At 40.4% G+C, this 21,728-nt stretch overlaps 2 protein-coding genes across 3 annotated transcripts in view; both read right to left on the reverse strand.

Annotated features, from left to right (window-relative positions):
- The window catches only part of tmem102 (transmembrane protein 102), a 19,335-nt gene extending 8,381 nt beyond the window's left edge, over positions 1-10,954 (reverse strand). The window contains exons 1-2 of one of the 2 annotated variants that reach the window (XM_020623532.1): positions 10,630-10,954; positions 8,763-8,974 (exon numbers count right to left, since the gene is read on the reverse strand). In XM_020623532.1, the coding sequence (XP_020479188.1) occupies positions 8,763-8,964 (202 nt within the window). In that variant the 5' untranslated portion in view covers positions 8,965-8,974; positions 10,630-10,954. Of the gene's footprint in view, positions 1-8,762; positions 8,975-10,527 lie in introns of both variants that reach the window. The other variant, XM_020623530.1, reaches the window with a different exon arrangement.
- Positions 10,955-15,935: 4,981 nt separating this feature from the next.
- tmem256 (transmembrane protein 256) lies at positions 15,936-19,020 on the reverse strand. Its single transcript, XM_020623523.1, has 4 exons — positions 18,883-19,020; positions 18,092-18,129; positions 17,819-17,899; positions 15,936-16,688 (listed from the first exon to the last, which is right to left on the reverse strand). The coding sequence occupies exons 1-4, from the start codon at positions 18,962-18,964 to the stop codon at positions 16,545-16,547; spliced, it is 345 nt and encodes a 114-aa protein (XP_020479179.1). The 5' UTR covers positions 18,965-19,020; the 3' UTR covers positions 15,936-16,544.
- Between the last annotated feature and the right edge of the window lie 2,708 nt (positions 19,021-21,728).

The following is a 21,728-nucleotide window of genomic DNA, read 5'->3' on the forward strand; positions in this document are numbered from 1 at the left end:
GAAAGAGTGATGAAAAAGAGAATAAAGAGCATCTTATCTCTCCAGCGGGCAGCTTCTCTCAGTCAGAGGAGTGCAGTGGAAAAACTCGATCAATTAGTGAGGCTTCTCCAATCTCCACACTGGCTGCAGAACGTTTGAGGTTGTTCAAAGGAACACAATCTACTTTTTAATCCCACCTCTCAAATCGACAGTCACATGCTGCTTTACTGGGCATCTGCCAGTGAGCACGTGCACACACGCACACAAACGCTCACATGAACACACTCCAAAACATATGTCTGTAGACACACAGTCTGAGAGTAGGGCTGGGATGGAGACAGTTTAGGCTGCTTTCACAGCCATGGATCAAACCTAATCTTTTAAGAAATGTCTTAGAATGTAAATTTCCATTAGAGGGAGGTTTTCTGTTCAGAACTAGTTTCAGACTAGAACCAGTTTTGTGTCTGTGAAACAGCTATCTGATGGCTAGTTGTTGCTCCATCAGTGTCAGTGTGCAGTAACAGGAAAGCCTACAGTACATACTAGTATCAAGCGTTTCCAATAGCACAGACAAATTTAACTTCTGGATATTTACAGGAATTTATGATACATTAATGCTGTAATACTCATTGGCACGTCACCTCAGCAACAACAAAATGCAGTAATTAAAAATCTTTATGCACCATAATGATGAAAAAGTTTTATACTTTTACATTTAACAAGAGTAAAATCACAAATCAAACTTTCAAGGTTGAAAATCACGTGTGCTGCTTCAAGGAGCAATCTTTGACATAACCCACTCAAGGTGCTGAGGGACGAAAATATTCTATATCTGATTTTAACATCAATAAATTATCACAACCTTAATCCTGGGATGACTATGATTACTATAAACAAACACCAGAGAAGATCTGCAGCTGCTACCAACCTCTAAACCACATTAAGAAATGTACATGAAATTCACTGGGTTGCTTCAAACACAGAGATGGTTCTATGAAAGCAATCGTTTAGTATTTCACTATTATAGCTAGTACAGTAGTTATTCTACTAATATAAACATTTACTGTTGACAAGGCATGCTACCATGGGGATTAAAAGCAAAACACTCTTTTTGACTATGCATTTATATAGCACATGGCTTCCCTGTCATTCAGCAAGCAGGCCAGGCCATACCGCGGCTCTCTGCACTGCTTAAAAATGCAACAAAAACAAAAAAAATCATGAACATTGCATTTTTATAAAACTAATTTACTTTGATTTTAAAATCAATAGATCATTTATTTGCAGAAGAGCTCAATTTTGACATTTGTCTTGGGAGTTTGTTAACAATTCAATCCATCACTGTGTGATAGCGAACGGTGATGGACTGAACTGCATCAATACAGCATGGGCTTGCATATTAAACAGACCATTTGGCTATAAGGGTCCTGGTGTTTGGATGGAACGGGTGCCTGAAATTTATCATTGCTCTAGTTGGTTTCACAGTGATTTACAAATATTTTATTATCCTGAAAATGAGACAGTGACTCAAATAGTCAAACACCTGTACTGGTTACACATACACAGCACAACAGACATGCCTGCTTTCAAAATGAAACTACAAAGTGCTGAGAAATCCGCCCTGGAGCACAGCAACAGCATCAAAGGAAAGACGTCTTTTCTCATCACAGCCACAGCAGAGTGACAATATTCTGCCACACGCCTCTGGTTTGATAGAGTCCAAAAATAGCTTTGTAAATCTCTCTGGAAAATGGGATTCCTCTAAATATGCCGATGATATGTGCTGTTGTTGCTGGAGAAGAAGGTGAGGGAGAGGCAGTCAGAAACCGTGACTCTATTCTAAAAACTAGGCTGCGGTAGAGACTCAGATGTAGGCAAATAATCACATTCTTAACGTATTTATATTCTAATGTACTTAATGTATTTTATCATAAGGTAAACAAAATGTTTACAGAGTCCCACACTGTTGCACAATGGAGCTGCCCAATACTGTAACACAATGCTGAATATCAATGAGCCCACACAAGGGCTGATCATCCAACCATTATCTATACCACTTATCCTGAAGAGGGATCGTAATAAGTGTATTTATACATCTAGTGGTACATCTTATCGAGAGTTACACCAGAAGATTCTCTGTGATCAATATGAAGCTACAACCAACAATGCTTAGTGTAAAGATTCTAAACGGTGAGAGAGAAAAACCACGTTATAGCTCATTTGTTTAATCAGTACACAAACAGAAGGAGGACACATTGTCTGTGTCACAACAAGATTGTTGTTGCACTTCTCCTACCTCTAGGTGACCTTAGAGTTATTCTACACAATGAAATTTAATATGGCAGCCGGGCATGGCAAAACAGTCATCGTAAAAGCAGCCTTTTCCAAAAGGAGCAATTCAGTCCATTACAAATGACTCCTAACTAATGTAGTCTCAACCGGATGTTATCAGCGCCTTTCAACCGGCACTTCTCGCAGCCTCACTTCACACGCTAATAACAGGATTAATCCCAGACAACCAAGCCATTGAAAGGTGAGCCATTCCACCCGCTCACTGTTTATGAATTCATATCAAGGCGGCAGATTAGCTCCAAAATAGGCCTTTTAGAAAACGAGAGATGGAGAAGTTCCAATTTAATCTGATTGGGGTGGGGGGTGTCTCGGATCACTGAGCCAGGTGTTTGTGTGTTTGTGACAGTGCATGAATGTGTTTAATGCATGAATCACAGCCGAGAGTAGTGACAGACATGTTGTTTCTAAACCACCTGCAGAGGGAGAAAGAGAGAGAGAGAGGATGCAGAAAGCTGTCAGCATCTTCCAGCTTCTCAGTGCACCTTTGATGCCAGCTACACTCTGATACCGTGTCCCGCTAAATGACAGGCAATTATCGCTGAAAGAAAAAAGTGCTGCTGCAGTTTTGCTTTCACATTTCTGGGCTGCAGTGTGGCCTAGTCTTTGAAGAAGCAATGCACAACTGATCCTGACCTCTGTTTCTATTAAGAAGGGGCAAAATAAGTGAGAAACCTTCCACAGAGATCAATTAAGTCTCACGTTAACTAGGTACTAAGTAATTAACACGGAACCTTATATTTGCCCGGTCTACAGTATGCACTATCATAAGCAATTAGTAATCCGAGCAGGTAGAAGCCCTGCAAATCACAGGCAGGCGTACAGTGGTTTCCCTTTATGTTCACTTTATTGTGCTGTAAGTTTAAATTTATTTAGAGTTGACATTTTACCCAGAAATCTACACTCAACAGGCCATAATGACAAAATGACAACATGTATATAGAAATTTTAGCAAATGTATTAAAAATCAAAAACCGACATCTTAGCGATCACCTTCACAGGTGAAGTCATATTTTTCCATCTAACACTGTCCCTGTTTACATCGATTGATTGAAATGCAGAGTGAAATATGTGTCAGTCTGACTGCAACACTGCTCGATACATTATGAAGAGGATCGCTGACGATGACAGCCTGCGAACGATGAGGTGTGTAGCAAACATACAGATTTTAAAGATTTTTTTTTTTCCCTCGGCAACTCAGACAGCTACAGCCTGCAACATAAGATACTGTTATCAGTTGTCAAGCTACGACCCAAATGATTCCTCTCCCTTTGCCTCAGGAATATATTAAATGTAATTATGAAAGAGCAAAAAAAAAAATCACTATGTCAGCCTTGGTCATTAAAATTAACAGGGTAGCAGACAAGCTGTCATAGAGTGTGAAAACACTTCTTATGAACATGCCAAATTTAGTAAGTCATATTTAGTTTGATACAATGAAAGACACTTAATGAATGTGTGTTGTGGCCATGTTCAGTCACTGGACACTACTGTGTTTAGCTGCTGATTTGTTGGAAGGTTCAGAGGTTGTGAACTCAGCTAAATTAACATAAATTCGGTTGTTTTTCACTTTCATTTTCACTGAGCAATTTAATCCTGACAGGTGCCAAAAAAAGTGTTAGTGAAAAACGACCAACAGTCATGACAAGGAAAAAGCTGCTCATCTGTGCTGCTTGGCACTGGTGTCTGCTCTAATGGAAATGGAACCCAAAGCCTAAATAATCACATGCAAGTATTTTACTCATTTACTGTTACGGTGCCATGAATCTGGCCTGGCTGCCAGATGAAGATGGGCACGCAAATCCAAACCGACATCAACGGTGAATTAGTCAGTCACAGCAGCCATGTGGGCGCCCAATCCAAACTGGAACTAAAAGCTACAACTCAAGCCTGAGCGTCAGAGCAGGGCCCTCTAATGAGGCAGGAAGTCGTAGCAGTGAGGACAGTATCCAGCTGTGAATCAGTCTCACGGAAGTCCACCAGCGTTAATGGGCTGGAGTGAGAGACCAGCCACACACTGTCAGTCCAGTAGGCTCGGCTAGGCGTGCTGCCGGGATACAGCTGCCGCTCTGGTGGTTAAAATTTAACCAAGAGAGATTTCTTTCCTCTTAAAATAAATTATGCATCACATCATATGAAAGTTTGTGCAGCTTTAAAGAGGTTAGAAACTTTGAAAGGATATAAATTTAGTGCTAGTTAAATGCACTCAAAAGTGCACAGAGAAAACTTTAGATGCTCAACTCTGACTGACTCGCAAATTTTTTTTTATAGTTGCATAATTATAAATAGCAAAATGTACAGAAAACAACAACAACAAAAATCAGTCTCTGCAGGAACTTTGTGCTGTCACATGCTAAGCCTTAACATAGCAACTACAGGTTTTATAACTCTGGTTTACCAATACTTGGTGAGTTCTCTACATGTACACGTCTTACTTGTAATCAAACATTGACAGAATTTATTATGAAATCCTACCAAGACAAACATGTTTGCAGACTAGATCTCCATTTTTGGAGACAATCACAGAAAATCTTGAGATTCTAGTGGGAGTGATAAATATGCAGGCTCTCCTGCAACATCACTCACACACACAAACACAGACAGCCTTTGTTTTGTTTTTCATTTTTCATTACAGCTTAGGGTGGACTTTAAATCTATACCTCCCCTCATTTGAAGGAAAGTAACTCAGGTGCTGCTGATCACCCTTCTCTGTTGCAACTGCCTCCACGCAGCACTGTTTAAGCACAAATGTGCATACAGTAAAGTGTGAAGAATAGTGGAAAATGAAGGGGCTGATGCAGATGCTCAACGGGAAGGCAAAAAGCGGAGGCAGGACAAAGTGAAAATCTGGTATAAAAAAATGAAGAAAACATGCTAAATAGTATAATATGAGTGAGTTTTTCTATCTACTGTCACTGGTCTGTATCTGTTCTGCTTGTGCAATACTTAGTCTGCACATCTCAACCTCCAGCAGGTTCTTCGTCTTCTCTCACAGTTAAAAGTCTAAATCTTGACTGAGACATAACAGCAGTCATGACCTTTTAAACTCAGATCAAAAGTATGCACTTTCAGTGACATCGGGGAGAGGATGAACTCTGAACTGAACTCTCGCAAGCTGGCTAACAAACCTGTGAAAAGTTGGGTTAAGGATATGTCTGGGCCTAGCACCAGATCTTCTGCATCTCCGGTACAGCAGATCTACTTCTGCCTTCATCAGACTTTTATGTTTCAAAAGATATATACAGTAGCCCCCACCACTTTTGCCTGAAGGGAAACCACAGTGTTTACTCCACGCATGGTAAATAAGAACCTCTTCTTGGATCTGTCAGCCCTTCTAGTGTGTGTGTGTGTGTGTGTGTGTGTGTGTGTGCGCGCGCACAGGTTTAACCTCTTTTCTCTTCCTTTTCCCTGACAGTGAACAGTGCCCAGTGGGGATCCCTCTGCAGCTCAAACTTTACAAAAGCCTGGCAAAAACAGCCACTAGTGTTCAGCATCCATCACATATGAACACCTATATGCAGCAGTGATGAGGCTCCTCCAGCAACACTGTAACAAGACCCCGCAATCAAGAGGATGATATTTGCTTTTCAGTGGCGCCTTTCATCCTCTGCCGGGCTTTGGGAGGCACAGAGCCGCTAATGCAGCTATCATCACGTACTTAACGTTATATTCCTATACTCCACCGCAAACCACCTCCCTCTGTTGAAACATTTTTTTCCCCTTTCCACAAGTTAGAGCTGTCACAGCGGGCGGTGACGCACAGGGTATAAAGATATCAGCAAACCTTTGGTGATTATGCCAGCTGAAGCAAAAATGGAAAGGTTTCTGGGAGATTCTAGAGAGGAAAGCCAGACGGCTTTGCACCGGAATCACGGAAAATCCAAACAAAACAAAAGGCACAAAAATAGTTGAAAACAGAGTTAAAAGTTTGCACAGAAAAGGGAATCTGTGCCTGCATATGGTGACAGAATAAAAAGAGAAAAACAGGCCTAGATACCATGATTGGAGTGGCTTCTCCCTAGGGGAGGTGGCCTGTTCAATAAACCTATTTCAGCTTGGTGAGAAGCAGAGCTGTGCGTAAACCAGTGCAACACTACTAATTTGTCAGGAATAGTAAATCTGTGTGACAGGAGGGAATGTGAAGACGACTTGCAAAAACCCGAAATATAAAAACAGAAATGAGTCAAGGGAGAACCTGAAGTTCAGGATGCCAAACATGCTTTGTTTCCACCAACTGACAGTGACGTGAGAGAATAGGGATGACAGAAGACAGCAGGGAGGGGGGGAGAGTGCCACCTATTGGACAAACAACCAGACGTCACTTTACTCACAGCTGACAGTAAAAGAGGATCCATTTAAGACTCTCACTCTCAGGATTTCTGATTAGTCATGTTAAGTCAATAAGCATGGAGGACAAAGTCATTAAAATATAACTCATATACTGAATGTGTTTGAACGTGTCATTTAGAATCAAATTTTAGTTTGAAAGAGTTCATATGTGTATATTTCAAACAAATTAGAAGCCTCTAATTTTGTATATAGAACTATGTGATTATGTGTCTGCCAAAGGATTAAATTAGAGATATTGCACCTGATTTCAAAGCAGACTAAGTGCACAGCGTTAATCGTATTTGTGACATACACTCTTTCACCGCCTGAGGCACAGAAAGGCTCTGTACAAGAGAACCACTGTGTCCCATCCCATTTAGATCTTGCAGCTTTGTCCTTTTGGTGGAATTTCAGCGTCAGGCATAGACACATTTCTACAAAAACATCCTCTCAGATGCCACAGAGTGAAGACTCAAAGTAAGAAATAAGCCTGGGAAATGAACAAAAGATGACTTCTGTTGATTAAGGCTTTTTTTCATACTGCAATGTAGCTTAAAATGTTTTTGATCAGTCTCGTTCCACTGGCTGTCTGACATCCCATTATCTACATGAAAGGAGGATCTGTATGGGACTCTAAGAGCAAAATTCAAAGCAGCAGGGCTGGGTGATATGGCCAAAAATATCATCACAATATGTCTTGATCATTATTGTTCACTATTGATATATGCAGCACAGTACATCTTTGTCAGCACAGGTTGCCTGCATATTGCAATTTTACAGTGAATGTCCTTTATCCAGCTTTAAAAAATCAAGCCATTTCCAATTCAGTAACGTGATCCTGTGCGGCTGTCTGAATCTACTCACTGTCACTAAGCTTTACGTTTCCAACAGCGTGTGGATGTTTTTCCTTGTTTTGGCCCTTGTTTTGGAGATACGGTTATAACCTGAAAATTACTCAACAGTTTACCATTGTTATCATGGGAATTTAGCTTCCTTACAGTTATCAAGACCCCTACACAGGAGCATGTCAGGATGCTTTGGAGCAAAGCAACACTCAGACAGATTTAGGCCTTTTGTTTCTATCTGGCCTTAGTCATAAATTGGCATAAAATATGACTGTCATGCGTTTTCATTCATTTCAATATGCTGTGAAAACCTCATGATACACTAAAACTCCTACTACCTACTCCCTCTACAGCTACAACCACATTAAACACAGAGGGAAGTATAACCAGTACAAACGGCATCAAAATGAACAGTATGGAATCGATTTGGCTACACTATTTGTTCCAGTATATAAACGTGCATGCACATTTGTTTGCTAATAATAAAAGCAGCAACAGAGTCAAAACAATACAAGGGTGAAAAAAAAGAAACAAACACTGCTGAAATAAAGATACTTCATCATGAGTTATGGTTTACTTTTATCTATGCCAAGACACCATGTTTCACAAAAATACATATTTGTAAAGTGATACATCAGCTGTTGGAAGACATAGCAGCAAACGACACACACGAGCTGTGCAGTGGGAAAGATTTTTAATTTCCACTATGCAACTCAGCCTTCACAGCTGCTGTCGACTATATTAGTAGATAACTGGTGGTAACTTATAAATAATTACAATCCCAGAGGGTTGCATCGCATTATATGACATAATATTCTATTATACTTATGATAAAACATAATCACATACTGTTGCCTCCCAATATTCAAAATACACTGTGATATATTTCTCCCTCTATCACAGTAATTACTGATTTTGATTTAAAGGCCTGCATAGCACGGTTCAAGTAGTGTGGTCTGAGGGCATGCAAATGGTCTGCAGCAAAATAAATATTTCAGGATAGTTTAATTTATGTTCAGGGAGAGATTAAATAAAGGAGAATTCTCATCACAGGCTTCACGGCATTTTCTGTTGTTAATAATAATCTACCTTCACAATATCATTAGTCATATCACTCCCTACTTCCAACAGCAGTTTACTACAACAGCCTTCACATCAGGGGCTTCAAAATTGGGGGTTTTGTAGTATTAATTTTAAAAAACTGCTGGGAACATCAGTCATACAGAGTGCATAATCCGGTGTGTTTGGTTGCAGACATACCTAGCATGTTGAAGATAAAGTCCTTGGCTGTGTGGACCTCTAAGGCAGTTTGATCGCCAAACTCCCCCTGCTCCAGTAGTACCAGCTCAGACACCTGTGCCGACAGCTGTTCCAGGGTGGCCCCTGACCGGAAGTCCACCTCGGACAGCTTCTTGGCAGGGGCTGGGGAACGTGGTGCCACCGCACTCATCAGGGACTCCATCGCTACAACCCTATAAGGTGAGACAAGGAAATAGATGTTGTTTAAAGTTTGTTAGTGCACGTGTTCAGGGTTTTACTATCACATTAGTTCTATTTTCATGGTTAATGCAGTCCACACAGGTCCCCTGACGAATGAATTATGCTGTCAAAATGCTGTAATAACTACTGGTTTTGAGGGCTATGATTTAGCATCCTAGGACAAAAAAACAGGGTTCTTTTTTAGCCATTTTTAAGGTGTCTTGCAGCCTGTGTTTAGGTTGATTTAGTGTTGTTGAGCCTTCATATTTTCATTGCTATATAATGCTTGCCTTCCTTTTCAACAACCTTGTGTAAATCATAAGACTTAGGGCACTAAGTGGAGGAAATGTGTGATATCAGGGAACAAGAACATTAGCCTTTAATAGCAGAATATGTGATGCTGATTACAAACGATTACAGACCTGATTAACATCCAGTAATTCAACCTCAAATATTTTGAACAGAAGTAAGTAGTATTAACATGATTAATATGAGCATGTCTTATGCATCTCACCTAAAAAAAACTGTATATAAAACATATATTTCCTGACAGTGACAAAATTTGTACACCTGAGCACCTATTTGACCACATTACTTATTCTACATTAACATGATCATCAAAAATGATCATAAACATGTGCTGTTTGTGAGCCTCAAGTAGGCTGATTTGAGAAAGGAAACCCTAGTTTGTGCCTCTTGTGTTATCAGTGTTTTTTACATTAATGCTTATGTTTGAATCACAAACCACTGAGTTTCTCAGAAATAAACGTACAAACCATTCAGGTTATTCGGCAAAACGTGTGTTACTGCAACACTGACAATAATAAAGTCATTAAAAACTAGAACAACTGAAAGGTAAAGCAAGTCGCGTCTTTCCTAACAGCTTACAATGTACTTTACTTTTGCATAGCAGGACAAGAGTCTTTAAGGATTTAGAGTTATATGAAAGGCTATTACGTCAGTGGGTAGGTTAGCTGTTAAAAGCATTGTATAGTGTGTAACCATTTGCCAACACTGTTAAAATAGTGCGTCCTAAAAGTAGCCAACCAAAAGTTTTAATGTAAACAAAGCCAAGTCGGCCGAAATGACAGCATGGCCTCTGCCCCACTAAACCAGGTCAATTAGCGAGCAAGCTCCCCTGCTTTCTAGCTGCTAAGCTAATAGCCAAACAAACAAATTAGCCAGCCTTCTGTCTGTTAGTTTACATTAGCTAATTGGGTAATTAGCAGTACATAACAAATTAGCCTGGGCACCCTTAGATACATTCACATTACTGTTGTACTATCACTGCTTTGCTACCGTATTATAACAGGCTTGCAGTGACAAGTCTGGTTGAATGCCTCGCCCACAGTCAGCTAATTTCTTTTATTAGCTAATATTAGCCAACTAGCTTTATCATATTAGCATGCTAGCCAGGTGGGAACAGCAGACAAGTGCAGACACACACATCCACGTATACAAACGCGCGCGCGCACACACACAAACACGCACACACATTTATACGAAAATCTATAGATACACATGTAACAGTTGTGCAGTCACCCACATGCATTCAGCTCGGGTCTCGTTAGCTTGCGAATCGCGGATCACAGTGAAATCATTATCTCTCGGGCTAAAACTGTCAAATATCGCAAAAAGGCGCACACACCCTTTACACGGTGATGCGACAGTGTTTCTTCGCTATCTTCTACGGTTACTGTAGTTGTGATCCCTGTGCTTCAATCCACCTTCTTCAGCTGTCATTTCCAACAGGTTCCAGACACCACCTTCCCCCCAGCAACAACGTCCCAGAAATCATGGTCCTATTCAGAGGATCCAGGGGTTAGTAGTATGTGTGGCACGCACGCCCCACATCACAAAACTACAAGCGGATTTGTAAGGCCGGGTTTATGATTAAAATTGTGCCCGTGTTCTTGCAACAAAAGAAAATAAGGAAAAACACATATATGGTAAGGCTAGATTAGGTGGTTTTACATCTGCACAGCCAGTCTTTTGTAATGTAAGTCCAACAACAACCGCGTCCTTCCCCCGGAGGGGGAGGCTGCTGCGTTTGGAAGTGGGTACTCCCACTGTTTATCTGCTACATCCCTGTGGTTAGAGGTAAATTATGCACAGTGAATGCTACACCTTTGCATGTAAAGCAACCCTTATGTGCATGTGATAATATTTTAATTACACTTTAAATGTGTTTATTTAAGAATTCCATCCTCTAACTTTGGGAATACAGTCAAGGGGAGGTGCAGACCTGTGTGAGGTTCAAAACAAAGTCCTATATTTGTAACTATTAGAGTTTTGTGTGATGTGTGGGAATCTTCATTAGCCAGGAAATTGTAGGTGGTGGTAATGGTTGGGATTTTTGCATAATTACTATTAAACACATTTAATATAGTCTAGACTAATAATGATGTGAGTTTATAGAGCGTTATGACTGTAATTTTAGAACGTACTTATTAGTAGTGCTAATTATTGTATGTCTTTTTCTTTCTTCTTACTTGAGTATGACGAACTTAGTCCACGCCCACTAAAATGAAGAACAATGGACACCTGTTGGCCAGGCTGGGTTTGCTTTATCTGGCTGGTACAGTACATGAGATTTTATTCATAGGCCTATACAATATATCAGTTAGTACTGTGATCTTACAAAATAAATAGCAATTGCAATAATTTCAAAACATAAAACAAGATTGCATTCATCTTTATAATAAAAATAAGTTTTACAAAATTCAGTATTTAAAATGAACTAATTTCAGTGCTAATGTACTCTGGAATTTTATGGTTTTAGTACAAAAGTGGTATATAGTTGTTTTTTGTTTTGGTTGATGCTTCTTCAGTTCTGACTGACTGATTGTTGGAGAGCCCCAGGTACTGAGCTTTTGTGGAGTCATGAGTCAAGTTGTGGAAGGGTGTTAAAGTCTGATAAGACACTGATCACCTCCTCTTGTTTAGTGACGGTTACTCCAGTCTGATATATACTACATGGCTTTTTTCACTCCTCTTTCAAACCATCTGTCTTCTCTGGCCAGGATGTGAATGTTGCTGTCTTCAAAGGATGTGTCCCTTGTCTCTCAGATGCAAATGGCCTGCTGAATCTTGTCCTGAGGAGTTTGCTCTCCTGTGTTGCCATATGCTTGTGAAGCAGTTGTTTTGTGTCTCCAGTGTACAACTCCTGGCATTTCTTGCTGCACTGAACTCCATATAATACTGTACATACTGAATCTCCATTTATGCCAGGGTGTTTTGTCCTTAGGGTGGACTAGCTTCTGCCTCAGAGTGTTGCTGGGATTGAAATGCACAAGGATATGGTGACTGGTGAATCTTCTTGAGTTTCCCAGATACTTCAGCAACACACTTTTATTAAAGTCATGCTGTTTTTATGGCGTCAGCTGAGAGTGGCTGCTCATACCTCACACTACAGTCACACACCAGCAGATGCATGTCTGCATGACTTCTACAGCCTCTGCTGTTAGCTGCGCTCTCCAGCTAGAAGGAACCAAACGGTCTAAACACAGTGTTTATGTGGGGCAGCTGGACTAGTTCAGCATATAAACATACACTAAATTTCTGTTTGGTGCCCATTACATGACCTATGTATGGATTTCCCTAATGACAGTGCTAGTAACAAAAAACAAAACAAAACAAACAAAAAATCCTCTTGTGATGTGCCTCTTTAGGCATTTGGTGCCCTAGGCAACATGTTTTATGGACACAGGTGAACAGTTATCCCATATCCTTCAATGTAAACCTTCACAGTGTCATTAGAGAGGTTTGTTAAAAACAGTCAGATCACACAGCACAAACCACTACCACCATTTACCATTTCCCAGTTGACTAATAACAATTCCCAGGCATTGCATTACTCTGTGAGATGGCTGCTGCTGATAGTGGTTATGGTGATGTGGTAACAATGGCAGCTCCCCCTGGTGTCATCCCTTTAGCTCAGCTCCTCTGATGCATGACCGTCATCACTGTACTGCAGATTAAAGTGGAATGATTGGAAATAAAACTGTGAAAAGGGGGCTGTAGTGACGGGGCCTCAGTGTGCATTGAAGTGAGGGAATAATCTATCTGAGAGGTGTGATAGCGCTGACCATCATTTAAGTGGCTTGAAAAGGTCATCTGGGGGACCGGGATATGGAAGGGCTTGGGACGGCCAGTGCAGCCATTCCGCTTCACTGTGCGAGGCGCCACCGCCTAATTGATGCCTCTGAGAGAGGATTTGGCACTGCTCTGGTGTGTATTATACAGCATGCACTTCAATATATGGCCTGTGCGTGTCTGTGGGTAGATATTTGTGCATCCCCTGGTCTGTGTGAATTAATGGGAGGGAGCTCTGGGTAATCATGTAAGATGACCTGGGTAGTTTTTCATTTCAGGTCTTCAAGAGAGGATCTGGGGAGCAAGTCTTTCTACAGTCAGCTCGTCAACTCCTATAAGCTCTCTATCACCTTACTCGTTCATGACGGATGACTCTCACACAATCACTCTTTTCATCTTTGACCAAAACAGACTCAGACCAAAAAAATCAATGGAACAAGGAGCTGTTTCTCACACAGAAGAAGCTGATGTAATTAAATTCATCTGCAGGGGAAAATGAGAAAAGGGCAAGTGAAGGAAAGGTGGGAAAGTTTGACTAAATAATATATTCTTTAGTGGAAAAATGAAGAAGAGGAGAGCTTGTGAAGTACAAGGGAAATCTCTGGAGGTATAATTAACAATATTTGCTGTTAGTATCTGTGCTTCTTCTTTCTCTGATGCTCACAAAATTACAGAGACAGAAGCAAAACCCCAGACTTACTTTATGCCAGCGGGTTTGTTTCTGTAGACTGTCTTGCTATATGGTGATATACAATATCTAGAATATAAAACACGTTCTCATTGCTTGGAAATTTTTATGTTTTACAGTTTTACAACATTGATTTAAGGGGGATTCAATGGGCTTTTTTGACACTGATCATCCATTCCTTTAATCCTAAATCACCACTGGTGCAGCCATTAGGCCTTCTTCACTAAATATATTTTCATAAATCACAGTAGGAAAAGCTGCTACCATTTTAGATCCTGCTTTTGTGCATGTTGGTTCACTGTCACACTGTCACAGCTTACTAGGGCACATAAAGCCATCATTAGTGTTATCAGTGACACCTGTGCTTTGAAAAGGAACATATTTTAAGGAACTCTACAAAAAAGACAAAAACAAAAAAGTGAACACTCACCTACAGGCAATTTAGAGTCGGCAGAAACAACCTGTGTGTCTTTGGACTGTTTTTGTAGGTTAGTTTAGGCACATATACCTTCTCAAAATACAAGATAATATAGAGAATGGTATCACCTGTCATGACACCCAGCAGATTATGATGCCATGGCCTAAGACCCACTGCAAGCCCCAGTGATAGGTCAAAACATGAGTACCGGGCTTCAATGGCAAGGCTCACCCAACATTTGGCACGTTTAACTGTTAAATCACATTAAATCTACTTTAAAGGCCCTGTAAACTTAGTGCTGCAGAAAAATATTGTAAGGAAAAGGAGCAATGTTCAGATATTGTACATAATGATAGGACTGAATAGTTTTGCAAGAATTACCTGGGATGTCACGGTAAAGGAAATTAGGGATAACAAGTGTCTCCCTTTATTTCACTTTCCATTTCTCCATCTCTCATGTGCTCACACATTAAAAGGCCTCTGCCAGAGCAGAACGTCGTGATCTAGTTAATGGACTTTAACACAGAGGTGGCAGCAACAGGATCCACACATCTGAACATCGGCTACTGAGGAAAGAAAGAATAGCTCTGAAATGAGACTGGCTGTGTGAAACTGGTCAAAATTAGCTCACATCTTGTCAGAATCACCTGATCTTCTACTCACGTATTTAACACGTAGCTGAAAATTTGATGATGGCACTTCGAGCATGCATCCAACAGTGAGGAACACTAACTTTCAGTCAGGTGTCTCCCATAAACTTTAAAGTCGTGAGTCAGAGATGCATGACTGGGTGTCAAAGCTTTCTGTGCTGTGTGATCACTTGGTCCTGGAACAGCAGAATACTTCCTAATAACTACTTAATTCTAATAAGGACTTTGAGTTGTTATCACTGGCAACGTGTTCAGTCAATAGCGCCTTGTCTTCTGAGCAAAGCCTCGGCTCAGATGCCAATCCCAGCAAATTGACCTGGAGATTTAAGCAGCTGTTTTGTGAACATCCCCATTGGTGGGCCTACAGTCAGTAAATTAGTGTTTCAGTGGATTTTACGTTCAGTTTGAATGCAGAGGGTTAGGAACATGGCCCCAGGTAAGGGGTGGCCACGGGTAATGAACAGCTTTTGTGTTCTGTCACCAAGAGGATCAAGGCCATGAAGACATTCAGAGCACCACGAGAGATCATTTCTTTCACCTGCCACAGATGATGAATCCTGGGGGTTTACTCTGAGGATCCCTGTTCAACCAGCACTGGCATTAATCAGTTGTGATCAGTTTGCATTTTTGTGTAAAACAGCCAGATATACAAGACGGCCCTTTAGGGAGTCTGCGGAGCGCTAAATGGCTAATCCAGTACTGTCCAAAAATGGTAACTATATGATAAAAAAAACAACATAGAAACAGGCAGATTCTAAAGGTAACTTCAGGAGACAACGAAATCAGTAGGATGTACCTTGCATTTTATGTTGAATGTTTCTTAAATATGTCTGGATTAAAGCAATTGACTAGTAACACAGACCAAAATTTCCATCCCTTAAACCATATGTAAAAATCTATAGTCTCTTTTGCGTAGCAGTGCTTTAATTGCTCTTCCTCTTAGTCGTAAGGAAACAATCTTAGAGCTGCTACTTTAAAACCAGATGGATCATTAGCCTGGTTACAGTTTTCCATAAGTTCATTTCCAATGTTTCTAACCTGAAAACAATTCTGTGCTGTGATCATACACAAATCAATAACATGCAACTGTGAGTTGACAAATGATACAGGATCTTATAGTAAGATTTATTGTGTTGGATTGCTTTTATCAACATGTTTGTCCAGGATGTAGGCACAGCAGATTCATGTAATATGGATACTCACTGTTGAAATTAGGTCTTTATCATATACAGTACATTACATAAATCATCCATGTAGAAGAACTAGGCAGCACAACAATGTGTAAGAGTTTATTATTATCAATTTAAGTGTTTAATTTGAAATCCTTCATATTCTTTCCTTTATTTATGCACACCAATGTATAGCTTTGGGAATTTTATTAGCTCACTAGTAATTTTCTTTTTTCCTCAGTACAAAATTGGCATTCTATTGAAAATGTTACATGGCTGAAAAAATACACAAGAAGTTGTATTCAATGCTTATCCATTTTAGTCAAAGGACACCAGTCAGAAACAGACAGTAATGGTAGAAAAGTGATAATCCTTGTGTGACCTTATCTCCTGTTGACACCCACAACCTGGAGCAGGGAGCGGTTAGATGGCTGACATAACTCGGCACTTTGAAGCTCTCAGCCAACTGTCACAGGCTCTCTAGTTCATCCATTAGCAGTCTGACAGTTTAGTGTCACGTAGTGGCCCTCGAGCTGTTACACTTCAGAGAATCATGGCCAGCCAGCCAGCGATCATGGATATACCTCCAATGGGAGCCACTTTGGTTAGACCAGGGTCTTTTGTCAGGGCCTGGTAATACAGCGGGCCACAGAACATCCCCATACCCGCTATTAGGAGGGCACCAGCCTGTATAGTGGAAGAGAGGGGAGGCACATGAACAACATTTATATGTCCTTGTTTGTAGCGAAGGATTGAATATACTTCAAAATAAATCAGATTTGCCATGCTTTCTGGAAACTTCTCCTATTACTTGCTAAGCTACAGTAACATTGTTGGGTAGTGGGGTAATATGGTTGCTCAAACTAAAACTGGAGAAGTGACTGTTAGCTCAATCCAAAAACAAAGGATGTAAGTACATTACAGGTGTAGGTTAACGGTTTTGTCCACTTGTTGTTATCGAAAACATTACAGGGGTATTAGCTACCATCTAGCTCACAGCTAGTTTAGGGATTATATGGTGAGTGTGCTTCTTTGTATAGCCTATGCATAGAAAATATATAACTACCAATTTTATTAGTCATAATGTAAAAACACACAGACACATGTTTGTATAGCTGTCTTGGTGAGGACATTCATTGACATATTGCATTCCCTAACTAAATGCCTAACCACAACCCTTGCCCTAATACCGAACCTAACTGTCGATAATACACAATTAAATGTGCCAAAAATGGGAGAGCATTCCTATGGAAGCTCAGTATACAAGTTAAATGATGTTTACCCGTTATTTGGCCCCAAAGAGTGGGGTGTCAGGTCATGCCGACATAAATCCTCACAATAAGCAACACCATTTTCCAGACCTAACCTACCCTGAACACAAAGTATCCCTTATCCCTGAACCCTGTCCTCACCCAAGCAAAAAGCAGAAATGTGGCTAGACACACAGGCATCTGCACTGTATTTGCTCAGGCTAAGGTTAAACAACCCTAAAACCAAGTCTTGACCATCAGACAGCCCTAAGAAAGTGAGGACCAGCCAAAAATGTCCTCACTCCCATGATTTAAAATTCAAACCAGTCCCCACACTGCTGGTCATACAAGTACAAACACACACACATAACCCTTAAACAATTTCATTGCTCCATTGCTAGCTACAAGGCACAGTTTGTTCAAAACAGCTCTGTAATTACAGCCTAAAGGAATGGCAATTTCCACAGAGGGGACAGACAGGAAATTGCATTATCACATTAGTTCAGTTTTAAAGGACACACTCAGATGCATCCAGCCCTGAGAGGCGGTATAGGATGCCATACTCACTACTGCAGGTTTTCCAGAGGAGGCAGCACCCAGCAGGGCCAGACTGTGGTAGAAATGGTACTTGTTGGCAGTTTCAAATAGCTGGAGAGGCAGACACACAGAGACAGAGCTTTCAGAGAAAACACTTAGCCCTGTCCAGTCAGTTTTCATTTATTGAATGACTAATATGGTCTATGACAATGTCAATGAAGTAGAAACTATTAAGAAACTGCAAAAGGTCTGAGAAAAGAAAAAAACTATTAGAATTTACTATTCAATGTGCTCTTTACTTACCTCTCTCTGGTAGTCATCTGGGTTACTCTGTTTAAAACCTAAAAGAGAAATGTGGAACAGAGAAATACATAATGCAGTCCATTATGTAAAATGACGCAAATATCATGTTAACTTCAATGGCAATCAACAGACTTCACTTTATGTTTCCCTTGAGTTCCCCAGACACTGTTTTGTAAATGATGTCTTTATGGATCAAAAACTCCCAAATGTCACGAAGCTACGCGTTAGTTTTCACGTTTGTAGTGCTGGTGAACTCTGGCACAGTGGGCCAGTGGTGATAGCTGCTCTTTGCACATTCTTTCACTTGTTCAAACACACTAGTGCAATCAGATCTCAAGATACATAGTAGTCAATACAGTTATAAAATGAGCCAGCCTATGTCTTAAATACCCCAACAAATACTAGCCACTTTTACATTCATCTATATCCAGTAAAACACCAATTTATGCTCGTGATCCTAGATTTGTCATTGACCCGATTTTAACTAAGTTTTCTTCTATATGACGCACTCTGTGGTCCGGGTCACCTTAATTACGACATTGTTTATTTTACCAAGAATAATGCACCGTTTGGTGGATCGTTTGACTGCCGAATTAACCAGCAAGATATTCAACATCAGCAGCTGGTGTTTGTTTTTCTTTTAGAATGATTCAGTTGTGTCCGTAAGGACGACAGTCTTAAATTGCTATCTTTTGGGACGGAGGCTGGATTAGAAAGCGTTCCCGTGAGTCCTATGTTAGCTTACAATAACAGAAATACTCGTAAATGATATGATCATGTTGAGCCCCTACCGTGAGCCCCATATGCCCCAGCTGACACTGCCGAAGCCCCCGACAGAGCTGCTAACCTTCGGATGACAACAGAAGCGTTCATGTCTACTGCGTGTGTGAAAACGACAGGCGGAAGACTAACCGTGATGGTGCGTTCACTGTCCTTTTGTAAGTTCCTTCTTCTGAAAGTCCGCGTTCACGGACTGTGGCTTTCCCACACACATAGACTAAATACAGTAACAAATAAAAACTGGAACAAAATGGAACAGGAAAAATTATACACTTTATCCCAACAAAACTGTGCTACCGAGAGGTGAAGTATGGGAATGTAACTTACAACAGCAACTATTGAATTTTTATTTTTAACTAGGCTTATATTATAGGCTATATATTAGCATAATAGGCCTATTATCTCGTATATTTGCATACATTAATTAGGCCGCTTATTAATTTTTTTAAACATTTAATAAATTCTATTCATATAACTTTTAAAACTGAAAATATATCATGTTCGAACTGATTTTAGCTCCCTCACATCTAAGCTCTTGGACAGGCTATTACGCCACATTTTCGACTGAACTGTATGTTGCTCTACTCAGATAGCTGGTCGACTTTCAAAGTGTTCATGTAGGCCCAGTATTGCAGAAGTTATTGTGCACCCTTGGTAAAAAGCAATTAATTTTGTAATTATTATGTTATAATAAAACAAAGGCTCAAACTGCAATACACTGACCTCCATTTTGCAAATGCAAAAGAAAATAAAACAATAAATTGTCTTGACTTACTCTACATCTGCTTTATTTAAGACTACTCATCTTAAATGCATTATTCATGGCAGGGCTGAATTATAACAAGTAGCAAAAACATCCATCCATCCACCCATTTTCTAAACCGCTTAGTCCCAAACGGGGTCACGGGGGGCTGGAGCCAATCCTGTAGCAAGAACTTGCAAGAATAAATTTTAGAAGCTTTTTATTTTATTGTCATTGTAACATTGTGACACGTACAACATTTAGTTTGCCCTCAGATGGGTTGCACAGCTTTAGAAAAAGGCCCCTTTTCAGCATCACTGCATCCACCAAATTGCCACATAACACTAAATGATAGGCTCAGCAGTGCAAAGGATGCATTAGTGTGCAGCACCGTGCAATTTGTCCATCACTGTAATATGGAAAATGCAGGTGCATTTCTCTACCTTAGTGAATTATGGCTAATGTTTGATGTGTTTTCCTGCCAGCAGAGGTGTTTAGGACTAACGCTGATCTTACTCAATAAAAAAATAAATAAAAATACACAAATCCCTGCAAAAAGCCCACCAAAAGGGGGTGCTGTATTGCTTTCTAATCAGCCAGAGTTTGCCCAGAGAGAGTGTATGCAGGGCCTGTCTCTGTGTGTATATGCACAGGGGGGCTTCTTCCAATTATTATACTGAAATTACACAGGGCCACACTGCATTACTGGAGAGTCGCTAAACCGCTGTTTCCGCCGAGCCTTGTCCTTAGCTGACTTTGACACAGCATTAACGCAATGCATACAATTAACACATTTTAATGACCATGTAGCTAATTACAAATAAGCCTTATGAGTCACAAGCCTTCTTCAGCAACTGTGAATCAAACCTGTCCCTGCTACAGCCAGTCTTGATCCAAGTCTGTCTCCATCATATCATGCATTTGTAGACTTCCCATTTGGTTTGATCTGCTGCACCTTCTGCATGATCGGTTGTGTACAGACAGATGCTTGCTTAGTCTGCACAGAATCCACTCTCACATAAACACTGGTCATTTTCATTCTGGCCCATGGCAGATGAGACAGCAAGGACAACAATAAAGTATGGCTTTACATCTTGCTTTCACAGACAAGCAGCAAATTATCTCTAAGTCCCAGCAGCTGTGTGCTGTGAGGTTCCTCCAAGAGCCTATATCCATCTCACTTCAGCCAGCCCGCCTGCCTGTCCTCTCCTCTCCTCTCTAGTGACTGCTTCACTCTCTAACAAACCTTACTGTGTCTGAGTAGAAGCATGTGCATGTAGTGTCTGGTTGTCTTAGATTGTTTGCCTTCAGCCTGTCTTGTCATGATTGAGCTCCCGTCTGAGGAAGCATGTGGCTCCTGTGAAAACAGGCAAGAACACAACGAGCAGATTATCGCTTGTTTTAAATAAACTGACTTTGTTGCAAATGGGAACAGGTAGCTTGTCTTGCCGCTGACACATTAACATGACAGTTGTTGTTGATGAACACTTTATTTCATACTAGTGCAGACTTTTGCTTTACAAGGCATGGTGTGACAGTGACAAAGAAAAAAGGATTGTCACTTCTTTGGCATCCATTTTTCCACATTTACACACCTTGAATCCCAGTTCACTTTCAACTTAAAATACTGCCATGGGTTGTTTTGAAAATCCAATTTTCTGTTCTTTTTAGCAGTATTGCTTGGTATAACTGGTACTGATGAACCTTTGCTCTGCATGAGAATTTTAATACGAAGCAAATAGAAACTTTTTGTTTTGTCAACATAAAGATTGTTTTGTGTTTCTTTAGCAGGTAATAAGACACATGGAAACACTGCAGCCAGACCCCAATGTTGTCAGTATCCACACTCTGAATGATGCTTTCTAAATTGAAAAACTTACAAAAAAATAAATAAATAAATTGAAAACAGGATGGCCCCATCTTGCAAGAAAGAAATTCTCTTTTGTGTGATGACAGCTTCACCTGCTGGGTGGCGTGCCCCCTCCCAGTGATACTGAGATTTAAAAAGAACCCAACATTTTTGAAATCCTCGATTAACCGTGATGTGTTTTGATGGTTGCAGCCCTTTGCTGTCTTCGGCCCCTTTTGAGATGCCACAGCCAATTATCTATTTGT

This window comes from Monopterus albus, unplaced genomic scaffold, assembly GCF_001952655.1.
Source record: "Monopterus albus unplaced genomic scaffold, M_albus_1.0 scaffold303.1, whole genome shotgun sequence".
In the NCBI taxonomy this organism is placed as follows: Eukaryota; Metazoa; Chordata; class Actinopteri; order Synbranchiformes; family Synbranchidae; genus Monopterus; species Monopterus albus.

Bases quoted from the DNA above. Each gene is read 5' to 3' on its own strand.
- tmem256 (XM_020623523.1), bottom strand. From the start codon at position 18,964: ATGAACGCTTCTGTTGTCATCCGAAGGTTAGCAGCTCTGTCGGGGGCT. The intron at 18,130-18,882 runs GTAGGGGCTCAA...TTTCTCTTTTAG, and splicing joins TGGGGCATATGGGGCTCACG to GTTTTAAACAGAGTAACCCA. The intron at 16,689-17,818 runs GTGAGTATGGCA...TCCACTATACAG, and splicing joins CCTCTGGAAAACCTGCAGTA to GCTGGTGCCCTCCTAATAGC.